At 45.6% G+C, this 25,655-nt stretch overlaps 1 protein-coding gene across 1 annotated transcript in view; it reads left to right on the top strand.

Annotated features, from left to right (window-relative positions):
• The window catches only part of LOC137300216 (zinc finger protein Aiolos-like), a 122,485-nt gene extending 110,937 nt beyond the window's left edge, over positions 1-11,548 (top strand). The window contains exon 8 of the mRNA XM_067969312.1: positions 6,938-11,548. Coding sequence (XP_067825413.1) covers positions 6,938-7,650 — 713 coding nt within the window. The 3' untranslated portion in view covers positions 7,651-11,548. The remainder of the gene's footprint in view (positions 1-6,937) is intronic.
• Positions 11,549-25,655: the final 14,107 nt, after the last annotated feature.

The raw sequence follows: 25,655 nt of genomic DNA on the forward strand, positions 1-25,655 counted from the left end.
GAGAGAGAAAGGAGTCATATAAAGTGGGGCATGCAGCCTCACATCAGGAATTTTGCTGCACACACGACTGGGAAGGCAGTACGAAAAGCATGGGAACACTTTCATTTTTGCTGCTCTTTTCCCCAGTTGTTTGCACTTGTGCACACACTGGGAAACCAGGGGGAGTGAATGGTAGCACACAGGGAAAGGTCTGATTGTGATATGGGGGCATTGTATCTCTCTGACCCTTGCAGTGGGAATACAGTGTGCATCCCCAGGGCACGGGAGGGGAGATCTCTGTTGTTCATAAGAATCTCCTTTTTACTCATTGACTTTCCCGTAGCCAGTGGTACTATGGGGTCCTTTGGAGCCTCTCCAGCAATATCGACACGTACCCAGGTGTCTGAGTCATGCTCTTTCTCACCCAGATCCTAGATTAGAATCTGAATATAAAGTATTTTGATGATTTTAATTGTCAAAGTGAAATCCTGTTATTCGTGCTGAGTTCAAAAGGGCATGAATCACATGATTGTTTTTTCACACTGAGTCAGCCAGGGCACCACGGTAAAGTTTCCCTTTCAGTGGGTCTCATAGGACCCTATAGTTATCCACACAACAGACTTGGGCGAGTGGTTGTACAGACAGACTCATCAGCCGTAAAGGTACATTGAATTTGCAGCACAGGAACAGGCCATTCGACCCCGGTCTGTGCCGGTGTTGATGCTCCACACGAGTCTCCTCCCATTCTATTTACTTCATGCCTCCCTTGGCTTGAAAAATAGGGTCTTTTTTCATTAAAACCGTACAGATTACGAGGCGATAAGAGGGTGAGCCTTGTTTGGGGTGGAGCCTCAAACATGTTTTTTAACCATTGCCGGCTGAGCCTAATAGCCACAGGCGACCGAGAACCTGTTTACACCCGCCACCATTCATAAAAATACAGCTACCACGTGCATGACCACACCTGAGCTAAAGGCGTGTCTAATAACATGGTATGTGCACATCAGAGAGCACACAAAGTAGCAGAAAATTGGGTGCCAGTCTGAGGGAATGTAAAGGGCCAGTTGTGTCCATATAACAGAAGCTTCCCATTGTGAACTGCTTTGCTATCCCTGGCTTTGTAATAGAAATTTGGCACAAGAATCTCACACCCGACTGTCCTCACAGACTCAACTGTCACCCCCAAACCAAACTGGTTTCACAAACACCAATTATACAGATCCCACCCACCTCTGATGCAGATTCCACCTCCCTGCCTTTACAGACCTGCTCCCCACACCTGCCTGCCTTTACGGACCCTCTCCCCACACCTGCCTGCCTTTACGGACCCTCTCCCCACACCTGCCTGCCTTTACAGACCCTCTCTCCACATCTTCCTGCCTTTACAGACCTCTCCCACACCTGCCTGCCTATACGGACCCTCTCCCACACCTGCCTGCCTATACGGACCCTCTCCCACACCTGCCTGCCTTTACAGACCCTCTCCCCACACCTGCCTGCCTTTACAGACCCTCTCCCACACCTGCCTGCCTTTACAGACCCTCTCCCCACACCTGCCTGCCTTTACAGACCCTCTCCCACACCTGCCTGCCTATACAGAGCCTCTCCCCACACCTGCCTGCCTTTACGGACCCTCTCCCCACACCTGCCTGCCTTTACAGACCCTCTCCCACACCTGCCTGCCTATACAGAGCCTCTCCCCACACCTGCCTGCCTTTACAGACCCTCTCCCCACACCTGCCTGCCTTTACAGAGCCTCTCCCCACACCTGCCTGCCTTTACAGACCCTCTCCCCACACCTGCCTGCCTTTACAGAGCCTCTCCCCACACCTGCCTGCCTTTACAGACCCTCTCCCCACACCTGCCTGCCTTTACAGAGCCTCTCCCCACACCTGCCTGCCTTTTACAGACCCTCTCCCACACCTGCCTGCCTATACAGAGCCTCTCCCCACACCTGCCTGCCTATACAGACCCTCTCCCACACCTGCCTGCCTTTACAGACCCTCTCCCCACACCTGCCTGCCTATACAGACCCTCTCCCACACCTGCCTGCCTTTACAGACCCTCTCCCCACACCTGCCTGCCTTTACAGAGCCTCTCCCCACACCTGCCTGCCTTTACAGACCCTCTCCCCACACCTGCCTGCCTTTACGGACCCTCTCCCCACACCTGCCTGCCTATACAGAGCCTCTCCCCACACCTGCCTGCCTTTACAGACCCTCTCCCCACACCTGCCTGCCTTTACAGACCCTCTCCCCACACCTGCCTGCCTTTACAGACCCTCTCCCCACACCTGCCTGCCTTTACAGACCCTCTCCCCACACCCAATCCAACTGACTGCCTTCAGAGAATATAGCAGGGCCAATCTGTAATTCCACCTGTAGTAGTCATGTTAGAAATATGTTATAGAGCGGGGCTTGTTATAGAGCAGGTAGCTTTCTGTGGGTTCTCGATTAGTGAGCCATGCGGATATATTAGAGGGTGTCACTAATGAAGCTCTTTTTTTGGAACATTAGTCACTAACAGCAGGCTGCAGCTGTAAACAACTGTATCAAAGACAGATGTCTTACAAATTTAAAAGGACTAGGAAACATTGTGCAGGAGCAGGAGGAGGGAAACCACAGATATACCGTGGGCTGTTATCTAATCTAATCTATTCAGGGGATCCTGGATCAGTTGTTCCAACTTCTTCCTCCTAATTGAAGAGTTAGCACCAGCAGCACAAGCATGATGGCCTCATTCTGTGCTGTAATTTCTGTGATTCTTTAACACATGTCCCTGCATCCCTGCTTCAGCTGGTAATGGTTACATTTTCAGGCTTATAGATTTGTCTGTACATGGGGCTCAGAGGGTTTATTTTCCATCAGCAGTGTTCCAGATGAACATTTAACTTTTAACAACCATACTAAATACCTCTGTGCCTTTTTTAACAACTGCATTAAATATACTCTGGATCCCATGTGTTAATGCTGGGAGTAATTCCACAGGCAGAACACAAGAAATAGGAGCAGGAGAAGGCCATCCAGCCCCTCGAGCCTGCTCCGCCATTCAGTAAGATCATGGCTGATCTTCGACCTCAACTCCACTTCCCCGTCCGATCCCCATATCCCTTGATTCCCTAGAGTCCAAAAATCTATCGACCTCAGATTTGGATATATTCAGTGACTCAGCATCCACAGCCCTCTGGGGTAGAGAATTCCAAAGATTCACAACCCTCTGAGTGAATAAATTCCTCCTCATCTCAGTCTTAAGTTGCCAAACCCTTATCCTGAGACTATGACCCCTAGTTCTAGACTCGTCAGCCAGGGGAAACAACCTCTCAGCATCTACCCTGTCAAGCCCCCTCAGAATCTTGTATGTTTCAATGAGGCAGGAGGGTGTAAAGGTAATTCTGCAGTCCCACACTCCCAATGGTGAATCACGCACACAGGGCCACAGGTCGGAGAAAGGGCTGCGACATTGTAGCCCCAATTCTCCAACCCATGCCCCCTGCAAGTGCAACTCCACACTGGGAGCACAGGATCACGGAATTACCTCTTGCAATAGCAAGGGGTGAGTTGTGCTAAAGTCTGATAGTGAGGATAGGGCATATCAAAGAGAATAGAAATGAGTGCACCATTTTAGAAAATGTAAAGGGGCAAAAAACACTCGTGGGCGTAGTATATAGGCCTCCTAATAGTTGCAACTCTGCTGGAAGAAGTATTAATCAGGAAATAGTCGGGGCATGTAATAAGGGAACAGCTATAATTATGGGGGATTTTAACTATCATATTAACTGGACAAATCAAATTGGGCAGGGTAGCCTTGAGGAAGAGTTTATTGAGTGTATTAGGGATGGATTTCTTGAGCAGTATGTAACTGAACCAACAAGGGGGCAAGCAACCTTGGACCTGGTCCTGTGTAATGAGCCAGGATTAATTAATAATGTCCTAGTTAAGGATCCCCTTGGAATGAGTGACCATAACATGGTTACATTCCATATCCAATTAGAGGGTGAGAAGGTTGGTTCTCAAACAAGCGTACTGAGCTTGAATAAAGGAGACTATGATGGTATGAGAGCGGAATTGATTAAAGTGGACTGGGAAAATAGATTAAAGGGTAAGACGGTACATGAGCAGTGGTGTTCATTTAAGGAGTTATTTTACAACTTTCAAAAAATATATATTCCACTGAGGAAAAAAGGGTGTAAAAGAAATGACAGCCATCCGTGGCTAAGTAAAGAAATTAAGGATAGTATCCGACTAAAAACAAGGACATATAAGGTAGCCAAACTTAGTGGGAGGATAGAAGATTGGGAAGTCTTCAAAAGACAGCAAAAAGTAACGAAAGGATTGATTAAGAAAGGGAAGATAGATTATGAAAATAAATTAGCAAAAAATATAAAAACAGATAGCAAGAGTTTCTACAGTTATATAAAAAGAAAAAGGGTGGCTAAGGCAAACGTAGGTCCTTTAGAGGATGAGACCGGGAAATTAATGGTGGGAAACATGGAGATGGCAAAAATGCTGAACAAATATTTTGTTTCAGTCTTTACGGTAGAGGACACTAAGAATATCCCAACACTGGACAAACAGGGGGCTCTAGGGGGGGAGGAGCTAAATACGATTAAAATCACTAAGGAATTGGTACTCAGTAAATTAATGGGACTCAAGGCGGATAAATCCCCTGGACCTGATGGCTTACATCCTAGGGTCTTGAGGGAAGTGGCAGTAGGGATTGTGGATGTTTTGGTAATAATTTTCCAAAATTCTCTGGACTCGGCAAAGGTCCCGGCAGATTGGAAAACTGCCAATGTAACACCCTTATTTAAAAAGGGTAGTAGGCAGAAGGCTGGAAATTATAGACCAGTTAGCTTAACATCTGTGGTGGGTAAAATTTTGGAGTCTATTATTAAGGAGACAGTAGCAGAACATTTGGATAAACATAATTTAATAGGACAAAGTCAGCATGGCTTTACAAAGGGGAAGTCATGTCTGACAAATTTGCTTGAGTTCTTTGAGGATATAACGTACAGGGTGGATAAAGGGGAACCAGTGGACGTAGTGTATTTAGATTTCCAGAAGACATTCGACAAGGTGCCACATAAAAGATTATTGCTCAAGATAAAGAATCACTGGATTGGGGGTAATATTCTGGCATGGGTGGAGGATTGGTTATCTAACAGGAAGCAGAGAGTTGGGATAAATGGTACATTCTCGGACTGGCAACCTGTAGCCAGTGGTGTTCCGCAGGGGTCGGTGCTGGGTCCCCAACTCTTTACAATCTATATTAACGATTTGGAGGAGGGGACCGAGTGTAACATATCAAAGTTTGCAGATGATACAAAGATTGGAGGGAAAGTGGAGAGTGAGGAGGACATAAAAAACCTACAAGGGGATATAGACAGGCTGGGTGAGTGTGCGGAGATTTGGCAGATGCAATACAATATTGGAAAATGTGACGTTATGCACTATGGCAGGAAAAATCGGAGAGCAAGTTATTATCTTAATGGCGAGCAACTGGAAAGTACTGCAGTACAAAGGGATCTGGGGTCCTAGTGCAAGAAAATCAAAAAGTTAGTTTGCAGGTGCAGCAGGTGATCAAGAAGGCCAACGGAATGTTGGCTTTTATTGCTAGGGGGATAGAATATAAAAACAGAGAGGTATTGCTGCAGTTATATAAGGTATTGGTGAGACCGCACCTGGAATACTGCATACAGTTTTGGTCTCCATACTTAAGAAAAGACATACTTGCTCTCGAGGCAGTACAAAGAAGGTTCACTCGGTTAATCCCGGGGATGAGGGGGTGGACATATGAGGAGAGGTTGAGTAGATTGGGACTCTACTCATTGGAGTTCAGAAGAATGAGAGGCAATCTTATTGAAACACATAAGATTGTGAAGGGGCTTGATCGGGTGGATGCGGTAAGGATGTTCCCAAGGATGGGTGAAACTAGAACTAGGGGGCATAATCTTCGAATAAGGGGCTGCTCTTTCAAAACTGAGATGAGGAGAAACTTCTTCACTCAGAGGGTAGTAGGTCTGTGGAATTTGCTGCCCCAGGAAGCTGTGGAAGCTACATCATTAAATAAATTTAAAACAGAAATAGACAGTTTCCTAGAAGTAAAGGGAATTAGGGGTTACAGGGAGCGGGCAGGAAATTGGACATGAATTTAGATTTGAGGTTAGGATCAGATCAGCCATGATCTGATCCTAACCTCAATCGAGGGGCCGATTGGCCTACTCCTGCTCCTATTTCTTATGTTCTTATGTAATAGATAAAAAGAGAGTTAATTTGGGGTCAGGGTAAGTGTTGTATGTTGGGTTAACACCATACCCATGTAAGTGACATTTAGAATATTCATACTGCAGATTGCTTAGGTACAAAACAGGAAATTAAGATTATGGAGAAATTGAGAAAAAGTGTTTTGATTAGTGATATCTGATGTGACAGTCTCAGTTTCATATATCACATTAATTCACAACAACATAACAAACAGTTTTTCTCATTTTTAAGAATTCATTGCTATCTGTACTGAAAGACAGGGATCCTGAATGCAGACCGCAGACTATTCCACACACACTGGGCTCTGTGGGGGTCCCTAAATAAATGCTGCAGAATATTCCCCAGCTACTGGGGTCTCAGGGTCCCGCAATGAAGAACCAGAATGACGGATCTTAGAAATACCTCACCCAGTGCATCACAGACTATGAGTAAGTTACTGATTTTCCTCTCCCCACAAACCTCCACTTCATATTAATCTAGACCAGAGGCACCTAATTCACTGAGGTGAACCAGCACGTGTTACAACAAATTACACTCAATGTTGCCGATAACACTGATTTTCCTAGTCGATCTGGTTTTGGAATTACACCCCTGGACCTGTTCAGCTGATCTCTATCTTACAGCCTGATGTGGAATTTGAGTTGTGACATACCCCTCCTGAGCCCTAAAATCTGCTTTGTTTATCTTGCACACAGGTGAGAAGCAGTTGTGTCTTGGCTACCCTGACCTGCGGTACACCTCAACCCCATCTTATGACAAGGAGGGTGAAATAATGCAGACCCGATTCATGGACCAGGCCATCAACAATGCCATTTCCTACCTAGGGGCAGAGTCATTGCGACCCCTGGTCCAGACAGCCCCTGCTCCCACTGCAGAGATGGTGTCCGTCATCAGCAGCCTTTACCCGCTGTCACTCACGCGCTCTGACGCCCCGAACGGCCATACACGAGAAGCAGTCACAGAGAACAGCAGCTCCCATTTGAAAACAAAGTCCTCTGAAAGAGGAACGTCCCCCAGCAACAGTTGCCAGGATTCCACGGACACAGAGAGTAACCACGAAGAACGACACAACCAGGCCTATCTGCAGCATCACATGATTGCATCCCGAATAAGAAACGGCCTCCCTACAGCGAAAGAGAGCCCGAAACCGTTTGACATCATCAAAGCAACAGCGGGATCGGGTCGCGATATGTTTAAGGTGATCACTAACGAGGGCGAACAGGTCAGGGTCTTCAAATGTGACCACTGCCGGGTGCTCTACCTGGATTACGTGATGTTTACGATACACATGGGCTGCCATGGTTTTCGTGATCCATTTGAATGTAACGTGTGCGGGTATCGCAGCCAGGACAGATACGAGTTCTCCTCGCATATAGCGAGAGGGGAGCACCGTTATTACAGAAAATGAGCAGCAGAAATCACATTCAACCAGGGATCAAAAAACAACAAAAATATTTTTAGACTCATGCTTAGCTTTCATACTTAACGCTGTGTTTCAGTGCCTTAGTGTGCACTAGTCTGAAATCTGTACACCTGGGCTCAGGTAAAAGACATTTAATTCGTCGAGCACTTGGAGGCATTACGTTGTAGCAGTAATGAACTCAATGAGTAATGTTTGAGCAACAATGATGAACACGGAGTGACTGTACCAGACAGTAAGATGTTATCCAGGTACAGGCCAAGGTACAGAGCTGATTGTTGCTGAACGTTACACAAAACATCTTCTAAAAGAACAATGAACGTAACCAATTTGAACAGTTATTTTTCAATATTCTGTGACTCTCTGCTAAGTTATGGGCACTAGATGGAGATGTCGTCTTGTGTAGGAAGCTCCTGTGTTGGGTGCTGAATGACAGTGAGGTGATCCATCCCACAGTTAAAATTGTGAGCAGTGCACTTCACGATACCTCAGGTACTCGATCAAGATCTGCATTTGTCACCCGAGTCCCTGTAACAGGATGGCTCTTGTTCTTTCTGCAAGTTAGTGGAAGTCTGATATTGACAAGAGTCGGACAATCTTTAGGTTTGCCTTCTTTCTGCTGCTCCAGTTGCTGTGTAACTGCCACCTTTACAAAGAATATTTTTTTCATGAGCCCATTAACTCAATTTCTTGGCTTCCAAACAGTTGATTACAAGTTTGAATTTCAGGGCTTTCTGATGTTCAGAAGTCATTGTACCTCAGTTTGGTAAGAGCTAGTCCCAGGGCTACCTGTCACTCAAACTCATGTCCTGCATTTGGGTGAAGGATAGTCTCAGATTCACTTGCCTTTCATTGGATTGCTGGTTGCAAGAGGGAGTGTCATTTAATTCCGTCCATGTTGAAGGGGAAGAACGAAAAACTGACACCGACCGGCATTCCACAATTGGATTGTGCAGACTGCACACTTGCAGTGGAGGGGCATCCTACCATTTAAAGGGGGATGCATGCATGGAAAATATCAAACCTCAAACAATGATTGCATTTCCTATTGCATCCTCTTTAATTCTGTAAATAGCTTCCACCTTCCTTTCGACAATGTTTTTATTTTGTATAAGGACAGTAACATTGGTACAGACCCGTTATTATAGTTTTTTTAACAAAATAGTAGCCTCACAGAGGAGCTGCCTGCTGCTTGTATCTTGTTAAGTTGCATCACGTTCCCATATTGCTTTAGCCAAAGTGCTATGAGGAGAGCCCCGTGCAATGAGTGCGTGCAGCTGAGCAGGGGCTCTCATTACCTCTTTCTTTAACTACTTTAGATAATGTTTTATGCAGGGAATTCATGTAAAGGTGTAGTTCAGAATTCCTGATACAAGTATCTGTCCCGGCTTCAACAACTATCGCTAGAATCTCATTTTTTTCACTCCCTCCTTAGGAAATGCTCTGAGTAGTGGGATAATTTTAATTTTTGTGTTCCTTTTACAATATTCAGCATTATAATTTTTACACAGTTTTGCTGTAATATGCTATCGATAAGATTTTAGATGGCACGCCTGTATGTTGCAGGGAAGAAAGGAATCTTAGCTCTCAGGACGTACTGACAAAGCACTTTTATTTTCCATTTACATACCTGCAAATCAGAAATGCAGAAAGTGTCCCCAGTTAAACCCGGCCCTGCATAACTGCGACGATATTATAAAGCAGCCATTGCAGGAGTCAAACTCTAACCTGTGCACAGACAGCAACTGCAATTGAACAATGTCTCTTTGCAGCACAACCAGTGTGGCACACGCGTGTGGGCTGGCCAACTGTCACTGTGCAGCACAACCAGTGTGGCACACGCGTGTGAGCTGGCCAACTGTCACTGTGCAGCACGACCAGTGTGGTACACGCGTGTGGGCTGGCCAACTGTCACTGTGCAGCACAACCAGTGTGGCACACGCGTGTGGGCTGGCCAACTGTCACTGTGCAGCACAACCAGTGTGGCACACGCGTGTGAGCTGGCCAACTGTCACTGTGCAGCACGACCAGTGTGGTACACGCGTGTGGGCTTGTGGGCTGGCCAACTGTCACTGTGCAGCATGACCAGTGTGGCACACGCGTGTGGGCTGGCCAACTGTCACTGTGCAGCACGACCAGTGTGGTACACGCGTGGGCTGGCACAATGCCCTCAGCTTGCACATGAATCCAAGTATTCCTTTTGTTAACATGAAATTCAGTATGACACTAGGAAGGGCCTCAGCACAGTTTAACAACCTGGTCTCAGGTAATCTGGCAGGTTTTTACTCTGATCTCCTATCACTTGCACTTGGATAATTTCTGATTTAATTTCTGCTCTTTCCTTATCCACCCTTCCGACCCTTACACAACTGCCCATCTGATCATGGGCCTAATTTCAGCACTGCCATTACACGGCCTGTGTCCTGCTGCTCCCCCAGGAACCCCAGTTACTCCCATGGTATTTCTGTACTTGGCAAATTTTACTGGATGCTTTAGTGGGACAATTGGATTCAACCAGTAATATTGCTGGAAGGGAGTCCTGGAGAATCCTGAAACCATTAACCTCCCCTTGGGCACATTGCGGGCACAAAGACAGTGCAATATACTGAGCACCTGTGCAGCCAGCTAACCTATTCACATATGTAGTTTTTGATGTCCTTGCAAATGTTGAAAGCACATTGCTTGAGCCTGCGCTGTAGTTTGTTTCAGTTATAGCCCAGCTCATGGTCGTACAGTAAACAGGCTGTTCCTCAAAATACAGCTCATATTTTTATACAGACCTGATGGACACAGCAAAGCAGAATACAGTAACATATCCTGTCTGACCTGAAATGTAAAGTTGTCTTGCTGATGTGTATACCGCTCGCTAGAAACATACAATTCATTAATGTGTATACAGGTTGCTGGTATATATACAGTTCATTGATGTGTATACAGGCCACTGGTATATATACAGTTCATTGATGTGTATACAGGCCACTGGTATATATACAGTTCATTGATGTGTATACAGGCCGCAAGCAAAATCAGACTGTGACAGTCTTTGTTTAAAGTGCCACAGTTTCATTTTACGGTTCACACCCACATGGGATATATATCACAGCCCCATCCCGTTAACCCTTCCCCTTTTTGTTAGCTTCTTCACCCGTAGCAAACTGATCAATGCAGCTTTGTAACAAGGAGCCGAATCAAAAAAAAGCAAAATTCTGGCGATGCACAGCAAATCAGTCAGCATCTGGAAAGGGAAAAGTCCCAAGTTAATGTTTCGGGGGAGAGTTCTTTCAAAGGGCCTCAGTGTCAAACTTTAACTTGTCTTTACTCTTTCAGAGGCAGATGGCCTTGCTGTGTGCCTGCCATGTTTGTTTTATTAATCTGATAGTGAAGGATTTTTCACCTTCAAGCTCGCCCTCTTTTACCTATGTTGCCATTTGGAGCCTTTCTGCACACAGTGTCGTGCTCTCCAAAACATCATGAAATTCCTTATTGTGCAGTTCTGATATGTACCTTTTTCGAAGCTCGGTCCAGTAGTCTAATGGAGGGGTAACAGGAGGGCCCAGTACGGGGTTAATCTGATGGAGGGGTAACAGGAGGGCCCAGTACGGGGTTAATCTGATGGAGGGGTAACAGGAGGGCCCAGTACGGGGTTAATCTGATGGAGGGGTAACAGGAGGGCCCAGTACGGGGTTAATCTGATGGAGGGGTAACAGGAGGGCCCAGTACAGGGCTAATCTGATGGAGGGGTAACAGGAGGGCCCAGTACAGGGTTAATCTGATGGAGGGGTAACAGGAGGGCCCAGTACAGGGCTAATCTGATGGAGGGGTAACAGGAGGGCCCAGTACGGGGCTAATCTGATGGAGGGGTAACAGGAGGGCCCAGTACGGGGTTAATCTGATGGAGGGGTGGGAGGAGGGGCAGTACTGGGTTAATCTGATGGAGGGGTAGGAGGAGGGGCAGTACGGGGTTAATCTGATGGAGGGGTGAGAGGAGGGGCAGTACTGGGTTAATCTGATGGAGGGGTAGGAGGAGGGGCAGTACGGGGTTAATCTGATGGAGGGGTAGGAGGTGGGGCAGTACGGGGTTAATCTGATGGAGGGGTAGGAGGTGGGGCAGTACTGGGTTAATCTGATGGAGGGGTAGGAGGAGGGGCAGTACGGGGTTAATCTGATGGAGAGGTAGGAGGTGGGGCAGTACTGGGTTAATCTGATGGAGGGGTAGGAGGAGGGGCAGTACGGGGTTAATCTGATGGAGGGGTAGGAGGAGGGGCAGTACGGGGTTAATCTGATGGAGAGGTAGGAGGAGGGGCAGTACGGGGTTAATCTGATGGAGGGGTGGGAGGAGGGTCAGTACGGGGTTAATCTGATGGAGGGGTAGGAGGAGGGTCAGTACGGGGTTAATCTGATGGAGGGGTGGGAGGAGCACTGGGCGGAGGGGGGAGAGAACAGGCAGGCTTGCTCGAGTATAGTCCAACACTTTGCTGAGATTTAGGACAGGTTCCATTATAAGGGCAGTAATTAAGACTGCAGATTAAGTGCCAACTGAGCCCTATCTGAGCAGTGAACCCACGGGAGGACCTGTTCTGTGAAAACAGGAAAACGGATTCATTGTGCTGTCTGAAATTGCCAGCTGTTACTGAGTAAACACCCTAAATAAATACATTTCTACTGTGAATGTAAATGTGAAACATTTTTATATTTCCTGCTTCATTAGATTTTACACTAGATTGAGACAGTGAAGTTATCATTTCCAAACAAAGACCTTTTTTATTTGATATACTTTGTTTTTGATGTATTGATGTGCTTTGATCGCTTTATGTAATGTAGCACAATGAGAATTCCTTTCATTTGGATCAATTCACATGCCTTTTTTAATATTTTACTGATATGTGAAGTGAACCGATTCTATTAAGGTATTTCATCTATGGAAATAATGGTTCCAAGCAATGACCGTTGCTTCTCATCAGCTGAATCACGACGGAGTTCCCATCTGGGTTTGTCACACCCGCTGAAACAGCGAGAATGCAACGCTGATGCATAGTTTGCTGCATGTTATTTAAAAAACTGGATTCTAGGTCATGTTACAAATGAGATACAGCTCTCATCACTACTGTCCCTGCCGTTTGGAGAGGCAGAGTGAGATTGAGTTTGGTCAGAAAGCCCAGGGAGAACAAGCAAAGTCCCTAGAGGCTTCTGCTCTGAAGATGTTGGGCCATACGTGTGAACTACTGTGCTCTAACTAACCAACATACCTTTACACTGAGTCAGGTCCTGCCCTCACGCCATCCGCAGTCCAGCTAGTTTTGCGTCAGTTAATTCTTTTTTAAAACTAGTTAAAAGGCCACGCCATTGTACTTACCAAGGGCATTATAGTGCTAGAAGGAGGTTAGCAGCATTGTTACACAGCTCAGTCTGTTAGTGTTGGGAGGTGCAAGAACTCTCAGTCCAGTAGCTGGATGAAGTCACTTCCAGCGAGTATTTTGCCCTATCAGTAGAATACCTAATAGAGCTGCCTCATCGCCAGCAGGTAGAGCCTGGTCTATTATTGTGCTATAGGATTCTCTTCACTTTGATCCTGTCTGTACTGTCTGATCCTGGCCGCATGGAGGGCTCTCATGCCCTAAAGCCATCGTGGATCAGAGAGTCTGAGATCGAATCCCAGTCTCAGCTGATATTCATTTCCCCCTGGACAGGACAGATGGCCAGAGAATGGTGTGGGGGTGGGATTTCTGAACTTTGGGACTGAACAGATTGCTCATGGTGTTGTCCAGCTCTGTACATTCCTTTGTACAATAGCCCACATCAGTCAGAGCCAGAAGGGAAAGAGTGGGATAAACGACATTAAAAATCAGATTTTTGAGTCCTTCAGCAAACAGTTTGAGAATATCCACCATAGCCTGCTCAAAAACCACCAACTTATTAAACTCAGTGGGAGGGCTGATGCTGCCCACTGCATCCAAATGTCAAGTGATGCTAATGGGCACTGTGCGCTTTGCAGTCCTTCACACTGCTTCCCACTCCAAAAGCGGAGGAGGTGTCTCAGGAACGATCTCATAAACCTGGCGATTCACTTTAATTGCGCCTATTGATAGGATCTTTGGTATTTTTAAATCATGTTCTTGTGTAGTGTAAGGTTACGTTACTGTTTATAAAATGAATTTACCCATCAGGATTTTAACATAAGGAATTATCAAATTAAATAAAGATGGAATATTTTCAAAATGTTTTGTGTTGTGATATATTACTAAACCAGGCAGTGATTCTTTAGTTTTATCTTCTCCTTTGTTCAGATGGACGGGAGGCGATAAATTCACAAATTGCAATTTAGTCCAAGAGTCTAAGAAGCCCCACAGTTAAACTAAAGGCTGTTGAAATCAGTCGGATCATTTGGTGCTCAGTACAATTCCAACATAACTGGTGCCTCGGTCTGTTATTTAAAGAGGCTGGGGCCTTTTCCTTTTTTAATATTGTTAGCAGGCTGTAATATTTATCTGCCTGTTAGACCACTGTTTTTAAAGGGCCCAGCATTAACTTCACGTCTCATGCGAAGAGCACAGTCAAGGTGACTGGGAGCCCCAGGTAGTCGTGTTTAATGTTAGACCTGGTCCACTTGTGTTAGTTAAACACTGTCTGGAGGGGGGGGGGCAAAGGTTGTACTGTGGGGATATGTTGTTTACGCCTCTGCTGGGGAAAGACAGAAACAGATGGGGAAACAAACCTCCCCCTCCCTCCCTCCAAACTGGTACTAAGAGTGTGACTACATTCTCTGAGTGCCAGTACAGCAGGGTTTCGGTCCCTTGGCAATTTGTGCAAATTATATAAATTTCCCCAATTGATTGTAAACCTGTATGGACCTCCCACTGGCACAGATTTCCTATCAGACTGACACATATCACACAACTCACTACAGTCCCATTCTGTACTGGCAATTTAAATTTATCTTTATAATTATAGTACCACTGAGTCAGATCAAAGATTGTGAGCAGCCCTGAGAGAGAGAAACCAGGTTCACTATTTCTGGAGGACTAACTGAGACAGTCCTGGGTATTGGGGGAGGCAAGCCACATAACGCAGTGAAGTAACAGCTCAGTGAGCTCGGCCAGCCTCCACACACACACTGCTGCTGGGCCAAGATGAGAACAGGGTCAGATAATTTGAAGTAAATTATTTAAAGTGTGTTCTACTCTAACCGGAATATGTCAGTTAGTGAAAAGTCACACTGAACCAATCACTGATGAGTGAATAAAAACAAATGGTGGAAATGCAGAAAGGTTCGTCAACTTGTGAGAGAGTCACAGGTGGAAGCCGTCATCGGAATCATCAAACAGACCTACATATACACACAGAATGAAATCCAATATTTCAAAACTGGAAACATGATTTACAGGAAAAACATGAGCACTGAGTAAAATTTACAGGAATTATAGGTGGCCACCTGCAGTTTGCGCTCTGTCAGTGTGTGTCGAGGTGTCTGTGTGGGCTGTCACTAAATGAATCTCAGTTTTGATATTAATGGTGAATTTACATGTGCCTGACACATACCATCCACTCTTAATGTGTGAGCTCATCTAAGACATTGTCCAGTGCTGCTCTTGTCATTTTATGTTGACTGTTAACCTGGGAGAAGGGGACAATTTAAAGTTAAAATTAATTAAGATGTCCCTTACCATTTTAAATACCTAAATTAGATCGCACTTCAACCTTCTAAACTCAAGGGAATACAAGCCTAGTCTATGTAACCTGTCTTCATAATTTTAGCCCCGGTCTCATTCTAGTGAATCTGCGCTGCCCCCCCTCCAAGGCCAATATATCCTTCCTGAGGTGCGGTGCCCAGAACTGAACCCCGTCTCCAGATGGGGTCTGACCAGAGCTCTGAACAACTGACGCATCACTTCCACCCCTGTGTATTCCAGCCCCCTTGAGATAAAGGCCAACTTTTTCTATCTGTGCACTAGATTTTAGTGATTTGTGTACATGGGCACCTTAAACAGTGAGTGGAAATGTTCATTAGAGGTGTGAAAAGGTGCTAATTAAATGCAAGTCTCTGTTTCCAAACCGTAATTGTTTCCTGGCTATGAAGGCTGTTCTGAGTTGCTGGTAAGTCTCCACACTATGACTGACTGACAGAGTGTAATAGACGGTTTGTCAGCTATTCCCAGGACACGTTTAGGCTGAGCTCAGGGACTAGTTGGTGTGTGTATTTCTCTGTGGCAGCCTGTACTTGGGTATTCTGTTACTCCTTCTAACAGGTAATCTATCATTTACACAAGTAAATAATTCACTCATCGGGGAAATAACTGAATGGTCAAAGCCTCTCAGACAGTGCGGTTACTTCTGGCTCAAAGATGTTCTATTTAAAAGATGTGGAGATGCCGGTGATGGACTGGGGTGGACAAATGTAAGGAATCTTACAACACCAGGTTATAGTCCAACAATTTTATTTTAAAATCACAAGCTTTCAGAGATTATCTCCTTCGTCAGATGAGTAGTGAATGAGAGGTTCTCAAATCGCATATCTTATATTAGGCTGGGACACCATCACACCCATCAAAGGTGTTGGTGTTCAGACAGGTTAGCCATGGAAAACAGCAGGTCCCAGTATGCTGAATACACAATGTGTCAAATTGAACAGACAGAGAGAAAGAGACCCGAAAGGCAGAGAGAGAGAGAATTTCCAGTTGTATTAAAAACAGATAACTTTTTTTTCCCGCTGGTGGGGTTACGTGTAGCGTGACATGAGCCCAAGATCCCGGTTGAGGCCGTCCTCATGGGTGTGGAACTTGGCTATCAATTTCTGCTCGACGATTTTGCGTTGTCGTGTGTCTCGAGGGCCGCCTTGGAGAATACTGACCCGAAGATCGGAGGCTGAATGTCCCCGACTGGGAATTGGATTTAATAAAACTTCCCAAGTCATAAGAATTTAACCGACAAATATTGTCAGAAACATTTAAACAGAACCTGCGACTGTGATCCTCACCTCCCGCCTCCAGTCAGCGTTGGCACTCGTTCTTATTTACATTTTATCAAAAGCTTCTAATTCTCGGAGATTTTCTGTCTTGTTCCCTCGAAGCTCCAAATCCCCCGTCCCTCAAACTCCCTCCTCCCCGTCCCTCAAACTCCCTCCTCCCCGTCCCTCAAACTCCCTCCTCCCCGTCCCTCAAACTCCCTCCTCCCCGTCCCTCAAACTCCCTCCTCCCCGTCCCTCAAACTCCCTCCTCCCCGTCCCTCAAACTCCCTCCTCCCCGTCCCTCACACTCCCTCCTCCCCGTCCCTCACACTCCCTCCTCCCCGTCCCTCACACTCCCTCCTCCCCGTCCCTCACACTCCCTCCTCCCCGTCCCTCACACTCCCTCCCCCCCGTCCCTCACACTCCCTCCTCCCCGTCCCTCACACTCTCTCCTCCCCGTCCCTCAAACTCCCTCCTCCCCGTCCCTCAAACTCCCTCCTCCCCGTCCCTCAAACTCCCTCCTCCCCGTCCCTCACACTCCCTCCCCCCCGTCCCTCACACTCCCTCCTCCCCGTCCCTCACACTCCCTCCCCGTCCCTCACACTCCCTCCTCCCCGTCCCTCACACTCCCTCCTCCCCGTCCCTCACACTCCCTCCTCCCCGTCCCTCACACTCCCTCCTCCCCGTCCCTCACACTCCCCGTCCCTCAAACTCCCTCCTCCCTATCCCTCAAACTCCCTCCTCCCCGTCCCTCACACTCCCCGTCCCTCAAACTCCCTCCTCCCTATCCCTCAAACTCCCTCCTCCCCGTCCCTCACACTCCCTCCTCCCCGTCCCTCACACTCCCTCCTCCCCGTCCCTCACACTCCCTCCTCCCCGTCCCTCACACTCCCTCCCCCCCGTCCCTCACACATCACACATGACATTGTGACGATAATTGCCGTGAGGCCAGTACTGGGACTGGAAGGATCTGTCCCGTTGGACGGGCTCCACCTGAACCGCGGTGGATGGGAGCAGTGTCGTGGCGGAAAGGATAAACAGGACTGTCGATACGACTTTAAACGAGTAAGACGGAGGGAGGGATCTGGTAAAAATAACGTAAGTCTAAAGATAAAAGAAATAGAAGAATAGAATCAAGGTCAGACCAAGGTAAGGAACAAGGGTAACACGGCCAGGGAACAAACACAGTTATAGAACATGAGCACAAAATGACTGTTAAAAACAAAGGGAGGGGAAGAATTATTAAAAACAAATTAAATTGCCTGTACAGCAAGGTGCACAGCATCCGAAACAAAACGGGGGAACTGGAGGCAAAAATTTGCAGCAAGGTGCCAGATGTGGTCGGGGTAACTGAAACCTGGTTACACAAGGAACAGGACTGGCAGTTAAATATTGCAGGATATAATGTATTTAGAAAGGACAGGGAAGGAGGGGGTGGGGTAGCTGTACTAAATGGAGAGAACATAGTGGCAACAGAGAAAAAGGACGGATAGAAACAGAATCCATATGGATTGAGACAAAGGATAAGAAGGGATAAGACCCTAAGAGATAGGAGCAGGAGTAGGCCATTCGGCCCCTCGAGCCTGCTCCGCCATTTAATGAGATCATGGCTGATCTGATTTTTACCTCAACTCCACTTTCCCGCCCTTTCCCCATATCCTTTGACTCCCTCGCTGATCAAAAATTTGTCTAACTCGGCCTTGAATGTATTCATTGACTCAGCCTCCACAGCTTTTTGGGGTAAAGAATTCCAAAGATTCACGACCCTCTGGGAGAAGAAATTCCTCCTCATTTCCGTCTTAAACGGGCGACCCCTTATTCTGAGACTATGCCCCCTAGTTTTAGATTCCCCCATGAGGGGTAACATCCTCTCAGCATCTACCCTATCGAGTCCCCTCAGAATCTTGTATGTTTCAATAAGATCTCCTCTCATTCTTCTAAACTCCAATGAGTATAGACCCAACCTGTTCAATCTTTCCTCATAAGACAACCCTTCCATACCTGGAATCAACCTGGTGAACCTTCTCTGAACTGCCTCCAATGCAAGTATATCCTTCCTTAAATAAGGGCACCAGAACTGTACAGTTGGAGCATGACTTCCCTGCTTTTATACTCCATCCCCCTAGAAATAAAGGACAATATTCCTTTTGCCTTCCAGATTACCTGCTGCACCTGTATGTTGACTTTTTGTGTTTCATGTACGAGGACACCCAGATCCCTCTGTACCGCAGCATTTTCAATCATATTAATAGGGATATTCTACAGACCACCTAATAGTGGAAGGGAAGTGGGGGAAGAAATGTGTAGGCAAATCTATGAAATGAGTAAAAGACAGAATAATAATCATGGGAGATTTCCACTACCCCCAAATAAACTCACAAGAGGAGGTAGGGAAAGGGGGAAGGGAAATGGAGTTTTTACAGTGTACGGGACTCCTTTCTTACCCAGTGTGTGAGAAGCCCAACAAGAGAGGAGTCACTGCTGGATCCAGTAATGGGAAATGAACCAGAGCAGATAAGAGAAGTAAGCGTTGGGGAACTTACGAACATACGATCATACAAATTAAGAGCAGGAGTAGGCCATTCGGCCCCTCGAGCCTGCTCTGCCATTTGATAAGATCATGGCTGATCTGATTGTGACCTTAACCCTACTTTCCCGTCTACCTACTATAACCTTTGACCCCCTTGTTAATCAGGAATCTATCTAACTCAGCCTTAAAAATATTCAGTGACCCTGCCTCCACCGCTCTCTGGGGAAGGGAGTTCCACAGACTCACCACCCTCTGAGAGAATAAATTTCTCCTCATCTCCGTCTTAAATGGGAGACCCCTTATTTTTAAACTGTGACCCCAAGTTCTAGTCTCCCACAAGGGGAAACATCCTCTCAGCATCTCCCCCTTCTAGTCCCCTCAGGATCTTACATGTTTCAATAAGATCACCTCTCATTCTTCTAAACTCCAGTGTATACAGGCCCAACTTGTCCAACCTTTCCTCATAAGATAACCCCCTCATCCCAGGAATCAGTCGAGTGAACCTTCTCTGAACCGCCTCTAAAGCAATTATGTCCTTTCTTAAATAAGGAGACCAAAACTGCACACAGTATTCTAGATATGGTCTCACCAATGCCCTGTACAACTGTAGCAAAATATCTCTACTTTTATATTCCATTCCCCTTGCAATAAATGACAACTTTCCATTTGCCTTCCTAATCACTTGCTGTACCTGCGTACTAACTTTTTGTGATTCATGTACTGGGACACCCAGATCCCTCTGTACCTCAGAGTTCTGCAGTCTCTCTCCATTTAAATAATATACTGCTTTTCTATTCCTGCTGCCAAAGTGGACAAGTTCACATTTTCCCACATTATTCTCCATCTGCCAAGTTTTTGCCCACTCACTTAACCTTTCTATATCCCTTTGCAGACTCCTTATGTCCTCTTCACAACTTACTTTCCTACCTGCCTTTGTGTCATCAGCAAATTTAGCAACAGTACATTCAGTCCCTTCATCCAAGTCATTGATATAGATTGTAAATAGTTGAGGACCAAGCACTGATCCCCGTGGCACTCCACTCGTTACATCTTGCCAACCTGAAAATGATCCATTTATGCCTACTCTCTGTTTCCTGTTAGCTAACCAATCCTTTATCCATGCTAATATGTTACCCCCTACACCATGAGCTCTTATTTTGAGTAGTAGCCTTTGATGTGGCACCTTGTCAAAAGCCTTCTGGAAATCCTTCTAGGCAATAGCGATCATAACATAATAATGATTAAGAAAGACATAAGTAAGACAAAGACCAAAGTAATGGATTGGAAAAAAGCTACTTCTATGGGGATGAGAATGAAATTAGGGCCGGAAAACTGGATTTTTTTTTTTGACAACCAAAGAGATAGAACAGCAGTGGGAAATATTTGAAATGGCAATCAGTAGAGTTCAGGAGAAAAATGTTCCTCTAAAAAACAAAACAAACTAGCCAATAATGAAACCCCATGGATGAATAAAGAGATAAGGGTAAAATTGAAACTAAAAAAAAGGCATACTCTTAAATTCATGGACAATAAAGGAGAGGATAACAAAAGCAAATACAAAGAGTTTAGGAAGGATGTAAAAAAACAATTAGGAAAGCAAAGAGGAACAACAAAATTAAATTATCAAGGAATATAAAAAGAAATAGTAAAGTATTCCACAGACACATAAATAACAAAAGAAAAATCAGAATAGAGATAGGGCCACCAAGGGATACACACCATCAACTCACACGTAACGACAGCGAAATGGCAGAAATACTGAATAGTTAATTTGACTCAGTAATTACCAGATGGGTATGAAATTAGAAGACAAAATCAAAAAAGATATAAAGACATCTAAGATAGAAAGTGGGGAAATAATTGATAAACTCATCAAACCTGGAGAGGATAAAACCCCTGGTCCGGATAGATTGCATCCACGCATATTACAAGAAGTTAGGGAGGAGATAGCAGAGACATTATTACATAGATATAAATTAATTACAAAAGGGAATAGTGCCAGAGGACTGGCGGACAGTTAATGTGATTCCTATATTTAAAAAGGGAGATAGAACCAGTCCAGGGAACTATAGACCAGTTAGTTTAACGTCGATGGTAGCAAAAATAATGGAATCTTTACTCAAAGATGTAATAGAAAAACACCTAGAAATTGAAAATATAATAAAGAATAGTCAGCATGGATATCAGAAGGGAAAGTCATGCCTAACCAACCTTATTGAATTCTTTGAAGAAGTAACAGAAAGAGTAGACAAGGGCAATGCAGTAGATGTAATATATTTGGGTTTTTAAAAGGCCTTCGATAAGGTACCGCATAGTAGACTCATGACTAAGGTCAGGGTATGTGGAGTCAGGGGTCAGGTAGCAGAATTGATAGCAAGCTGGCTACAAAATGAAAAACAGAGAGTAGGGGTTAAGGGTAGCTACTCAGACTGGCACAAGTTGGGAAGTGGTGTTCCCCAGGGATCGGTGCTGGGACCACTGTTGTTCACAATTTACATTAATGATTTGGACTCAGGAATCGGAATTACAATTTCAAAATTTGTGGACAACTTCAAATGGGGGGTGTAGTTAATACTGAGGAAACAATGCGACAAAATACAGGAAGACATTAATAAACTTGCAGAATGGGCGTGTAATTAGCAAATGAATTTCAATATGGACAAGTGTGAGGTGGTGCATTTTGTTTGGAAGAATAAGGAGGCCACACACTGCTCGGATAATAAGAGTCTAAATGGGGTAGAGGAGCAGAGGGATCTGGGGGTACAGATACACAAATCACTAAAAGTAGCGACACAGGTTAATAAGGCCATAAAAAAGTCAAACCAAGCACTGGGTTTCATTTCTGGAGGGATAGAATTGAAAAGCAGAGAAGTTATGTTAAACTTGTATAGAACCTTGGTTAGACCACACTTGGAGTATTGTGAACAGTTCTGGTCTCCATATTATAGAAAGGATATAGAGGCACTGGAGAAGGTGCAAAAAAGATTCACAAGGATGCTACAAGAACTGAGAGGTTATAACTATCAGGAAAGGCTGAACAGGCTGGGGCTCTTTTCTCCAGAAAAGAGAAGACTGAGGGGTGACCTGATAGAGGTCGTTAAGATAATGAAAGGGTTTGATAGGGTAGACGTAGAGAAAATGTTTCCACTTGTGGGGGAGACCAGAACTAGAGGTCATAAATATAAAATCCAATAGGGAATTCAGGAGAATCAGGAATTTCTTTACCCATAGAGTGGTGAGAATGTGGAACTCGCTACCACAAGGAGTAGTTGAGGTGAATAGTGTAGATACATTTAAGGAGAAGCTCGATAAACACATGAGGGAGAAAGGAATAGAAGGATATGCTGATAGGGTGAGATGAAGTAGGGAGGGAGGAGACTCGTGTGCAGCATAAACGCCAGCATGGTCCATTTGGGCCGAATGGCCTGTTTCTGTGCTGTAGACTTGATGTCACTCAATGTAATTCTGTCCCTCGTACTTCGTCCATTTGGAGAGACCCTATTATCCCCCCATTACAGCATCTCAGTTTTTCTTAAATGATTCCAGGGTTCTTGTCTCCATTTCTCTAACTGAAAGTCCATTCCATGTATTGATCGCTTTGGGTGATGGTATAAAAAGATCGATATTGAATTGGCCGCCCATTGTACCCAGTCTGATTTTCACTTCCACTGACTTCAATAAAATCCCCTTTGTTTGATATTAGTCCTAAGTTTGTCTTTCACTAGTTTGAACCAGTGCCCTCTTGTACTAATCTCCCAGCCTCCCTCAGTCTTTCCTTCCTCCCACAACCTACATGATTTTGGAATCCAAGCCAGACACCAACCTAATCACTAGTTACTGACTAGTTACTCTTTTCAGCCCTGTTGTAAGTCAAGCCAATGTATCGCTGTGGAGTCCAGTGAGGTGTGTTGGGTCAGAAAGCCGAGCAAACCGGGTGAAAGTGAAGATTACTTCAGAAAATGAGTGGCGATACTGAAGGGAGAAGCTGTGGATTGGGCTCAGTGTCCAGCCCAGGTCTCAGGTAAGTAGAAACCGTCACATAAATTGTAGAACAGAAGTGGGACAATGAGAAGGAAAAGTCCAAACGCAGCAGGTAACATCTGAAATAGAAAAGACAGTTTAATGTTTCAGGTGGGAAGTCTCCATCAAAACGGACTTCTTTATTAAGGGTCTGTCTGAATCTGTCTTTGTTCTGTTTCCAAATGCTGGCCAATGCTGCATATTTCCAGCATTCTCCCACTGAAGAGAGCTAACTGTCGAAGGTTAACGTGGCTGAGTTTGTGCAGAATCACTGGAGAGATGTCGAGAAGTTGTTTTATCATCAAATACAAAGTAGTGAGACTGAAAAATAGTTTTGTTATTGAACCTTCTCTGTATTAAATGCCGTTTGTGGCTTGTACCAGACTCAAACTCTGAAAAAGACTCAAAGTTTCTTTCCTGTGCATTTTAATTTGTTAAGTTTGAAGGTTTTGGCCAACTCACCATCCACCCTCGGATCAGGGCTCTGCTCAGCTTCTTCTCTCCGAAATCATCTTATGTAAAAAGAAAGAGGAGGTTACGTGGAAAACTCAAGATGGTGAACTTGGGACAAAAGTACCCAGCACCGCATCGAGAGAAAACTCTCTCCAAAGCAAAAATGATTTTGCTTTAATAAATGTAGTTTTAGAGAGATGGATTGTTTTGGGGCTAAGCTGATGCTGAAATCCCCCCACACAGACAGACAATTTGAAGCGTTACATTTAGTGGTTAAATTCTGTCTGATCTTTATCTAAAAGATCTACAGTTATTTTGGTGGGGAGCAGTGGAAATTGCAGTGCTCTGTGCCCAGAGGTGATAGTGCTGCATTAAATATAGATTAAAGAGCCTGGATTGTAGTGTTGGTTGTACATATCACGGTGAGGCTGAAACTGTAACTGCCTGTTGGCTGAGAGACGGGTCCATACGCTGATAATAATCGCTTTCTTCATTTGCCGCTTACAACAGAGCTGGAGTGTAACTCTTTCAGAGCCGAATGTCACACCTTTAATCCTATGTACACAGTCCAACTCTCCATTCCCCAAGCACCAGGCTCCTGGTCTGCGGAGTGTGCAGTTCTGGGCACCCTGTTATAGGGATATTAATTAGGGCCATGGAAAGAGGACTGGGAAGATTCACTAGAATGAGATCAGGAATGGGGTGTTAATTCATAGAACCTTACATCATAAAAGGAGGCCATTCGGCCCATCGAGCCGATGTTGGCTCTTTGAAAGAGCAATCCAATTAGTCCCACTCCCCTGCCCTTTCCCCAGAGCCCTGGAAAATTTTCCCCTTCAAGTATTTATCCAATTCCCTTTAGAAAGTTATTATTGAATCCGCTTCCACCGCCCCTTCAGGCAGCGCATTCCAGATCATCACAACTCGCTGCATAAAAACATTTCTCCTCATCTCCACTCTGGTTCTTTTCCCAATTATCTTAAATCTGTGTCCTCTGGTCACCAACCCTTCTGCCACTGGAAACAGTTTCTCCTTATTTACTCTGTAAAAACCCTTCATGATTTTGAACACCTCGATCAAATCTCTCCTTAACCTTCTCTGTTCTAAGGAGAACAATCCCAGCTTCTCCAGTCTCTCCACATCACTGAAGTCCCTCATCCCTGGTACCATTCTAGTAAATCTCTGCTCCCTCTCCAAGGTCTTGACATCCTTCCTATAACATCAACCTCCTTTCCCTCCTTTCCCACGAGAGTTAATTTTTTTTTAACCAATAACCACTGAAAATGAATCCAGCTGCTCCCAAAAACATTTCACCTTCATCGGTTTTCTTTGTCGAGGAATTTTTAGAGCAACTTGTGTCTTGTACATGGGCTGTGGTCTAACCAGAGGGGCTGGGGTCTAACCGCAGGGGCTGGGGTCTAACTGCAGGGGCTGGGGTCTAACCAGAGGGGCTGGGGTCTAACCGCAGGGGCTGGGGTCTAACCGCAGGGGCTGGGGTCTAACCAGAGGGGCTGGGGTCTAACCGCAGGGGCTGTGGTCTAACCGCAGGGGCTGGGGTCTAATCCCAGGGGCTGTGGTCTAACCGCAGGGGCTGGGGTCTAACCAGAGGGGCTGGGGTCTAACCACAGGGGCTGGGGTCTAATCCCAGGGGCTGTGGTCTAACCGCAGGGGCTGGGGTCTAATCCCAGGGGCTGTGGTCTAACCGCAGGGGCTGGGGTCTAATCCCAGGGGCTGGGGTCTAACCGCAGGGGCTGGGGTCTAACCGCAGGGGCTGGGGTTGGGACTTGCTGCCTATCATTACCCAGAACCTAACGATTAGATAGCGGGTGGGTAAAGCAGAAGGACAGTCAGCTTACAACAGTCACAGGTCTGCATAACCCACACTGTGTAACTCACACTGCGTAACTCACACTGTTTAACTCACACTGTGTAACTCACACTGTTTAACTCACACTGTTTAACTCACACTGTTTAACTCACACTGTGTAACTCACACTGTTTAACTCACACTGTGTAACTCACACTGCGTAACTCACACTGTTTAACTCA

The sequence above is a fragment of the Heptranchias perlo genome, chromosome 30, assembly GCF_035084215.1.
Source record: "Heptranchias perlo isolate sHepPer1 chromosome 30, sHepPer1.hap1, whole genome shotgun sequence".
Lineage (NCBI taxonomy): Eukaryota > Metazoa > Chordata > Chondrichthyes > Hexanchiformes > Hexanchidae > Heptranchias > Heptranchias perlo.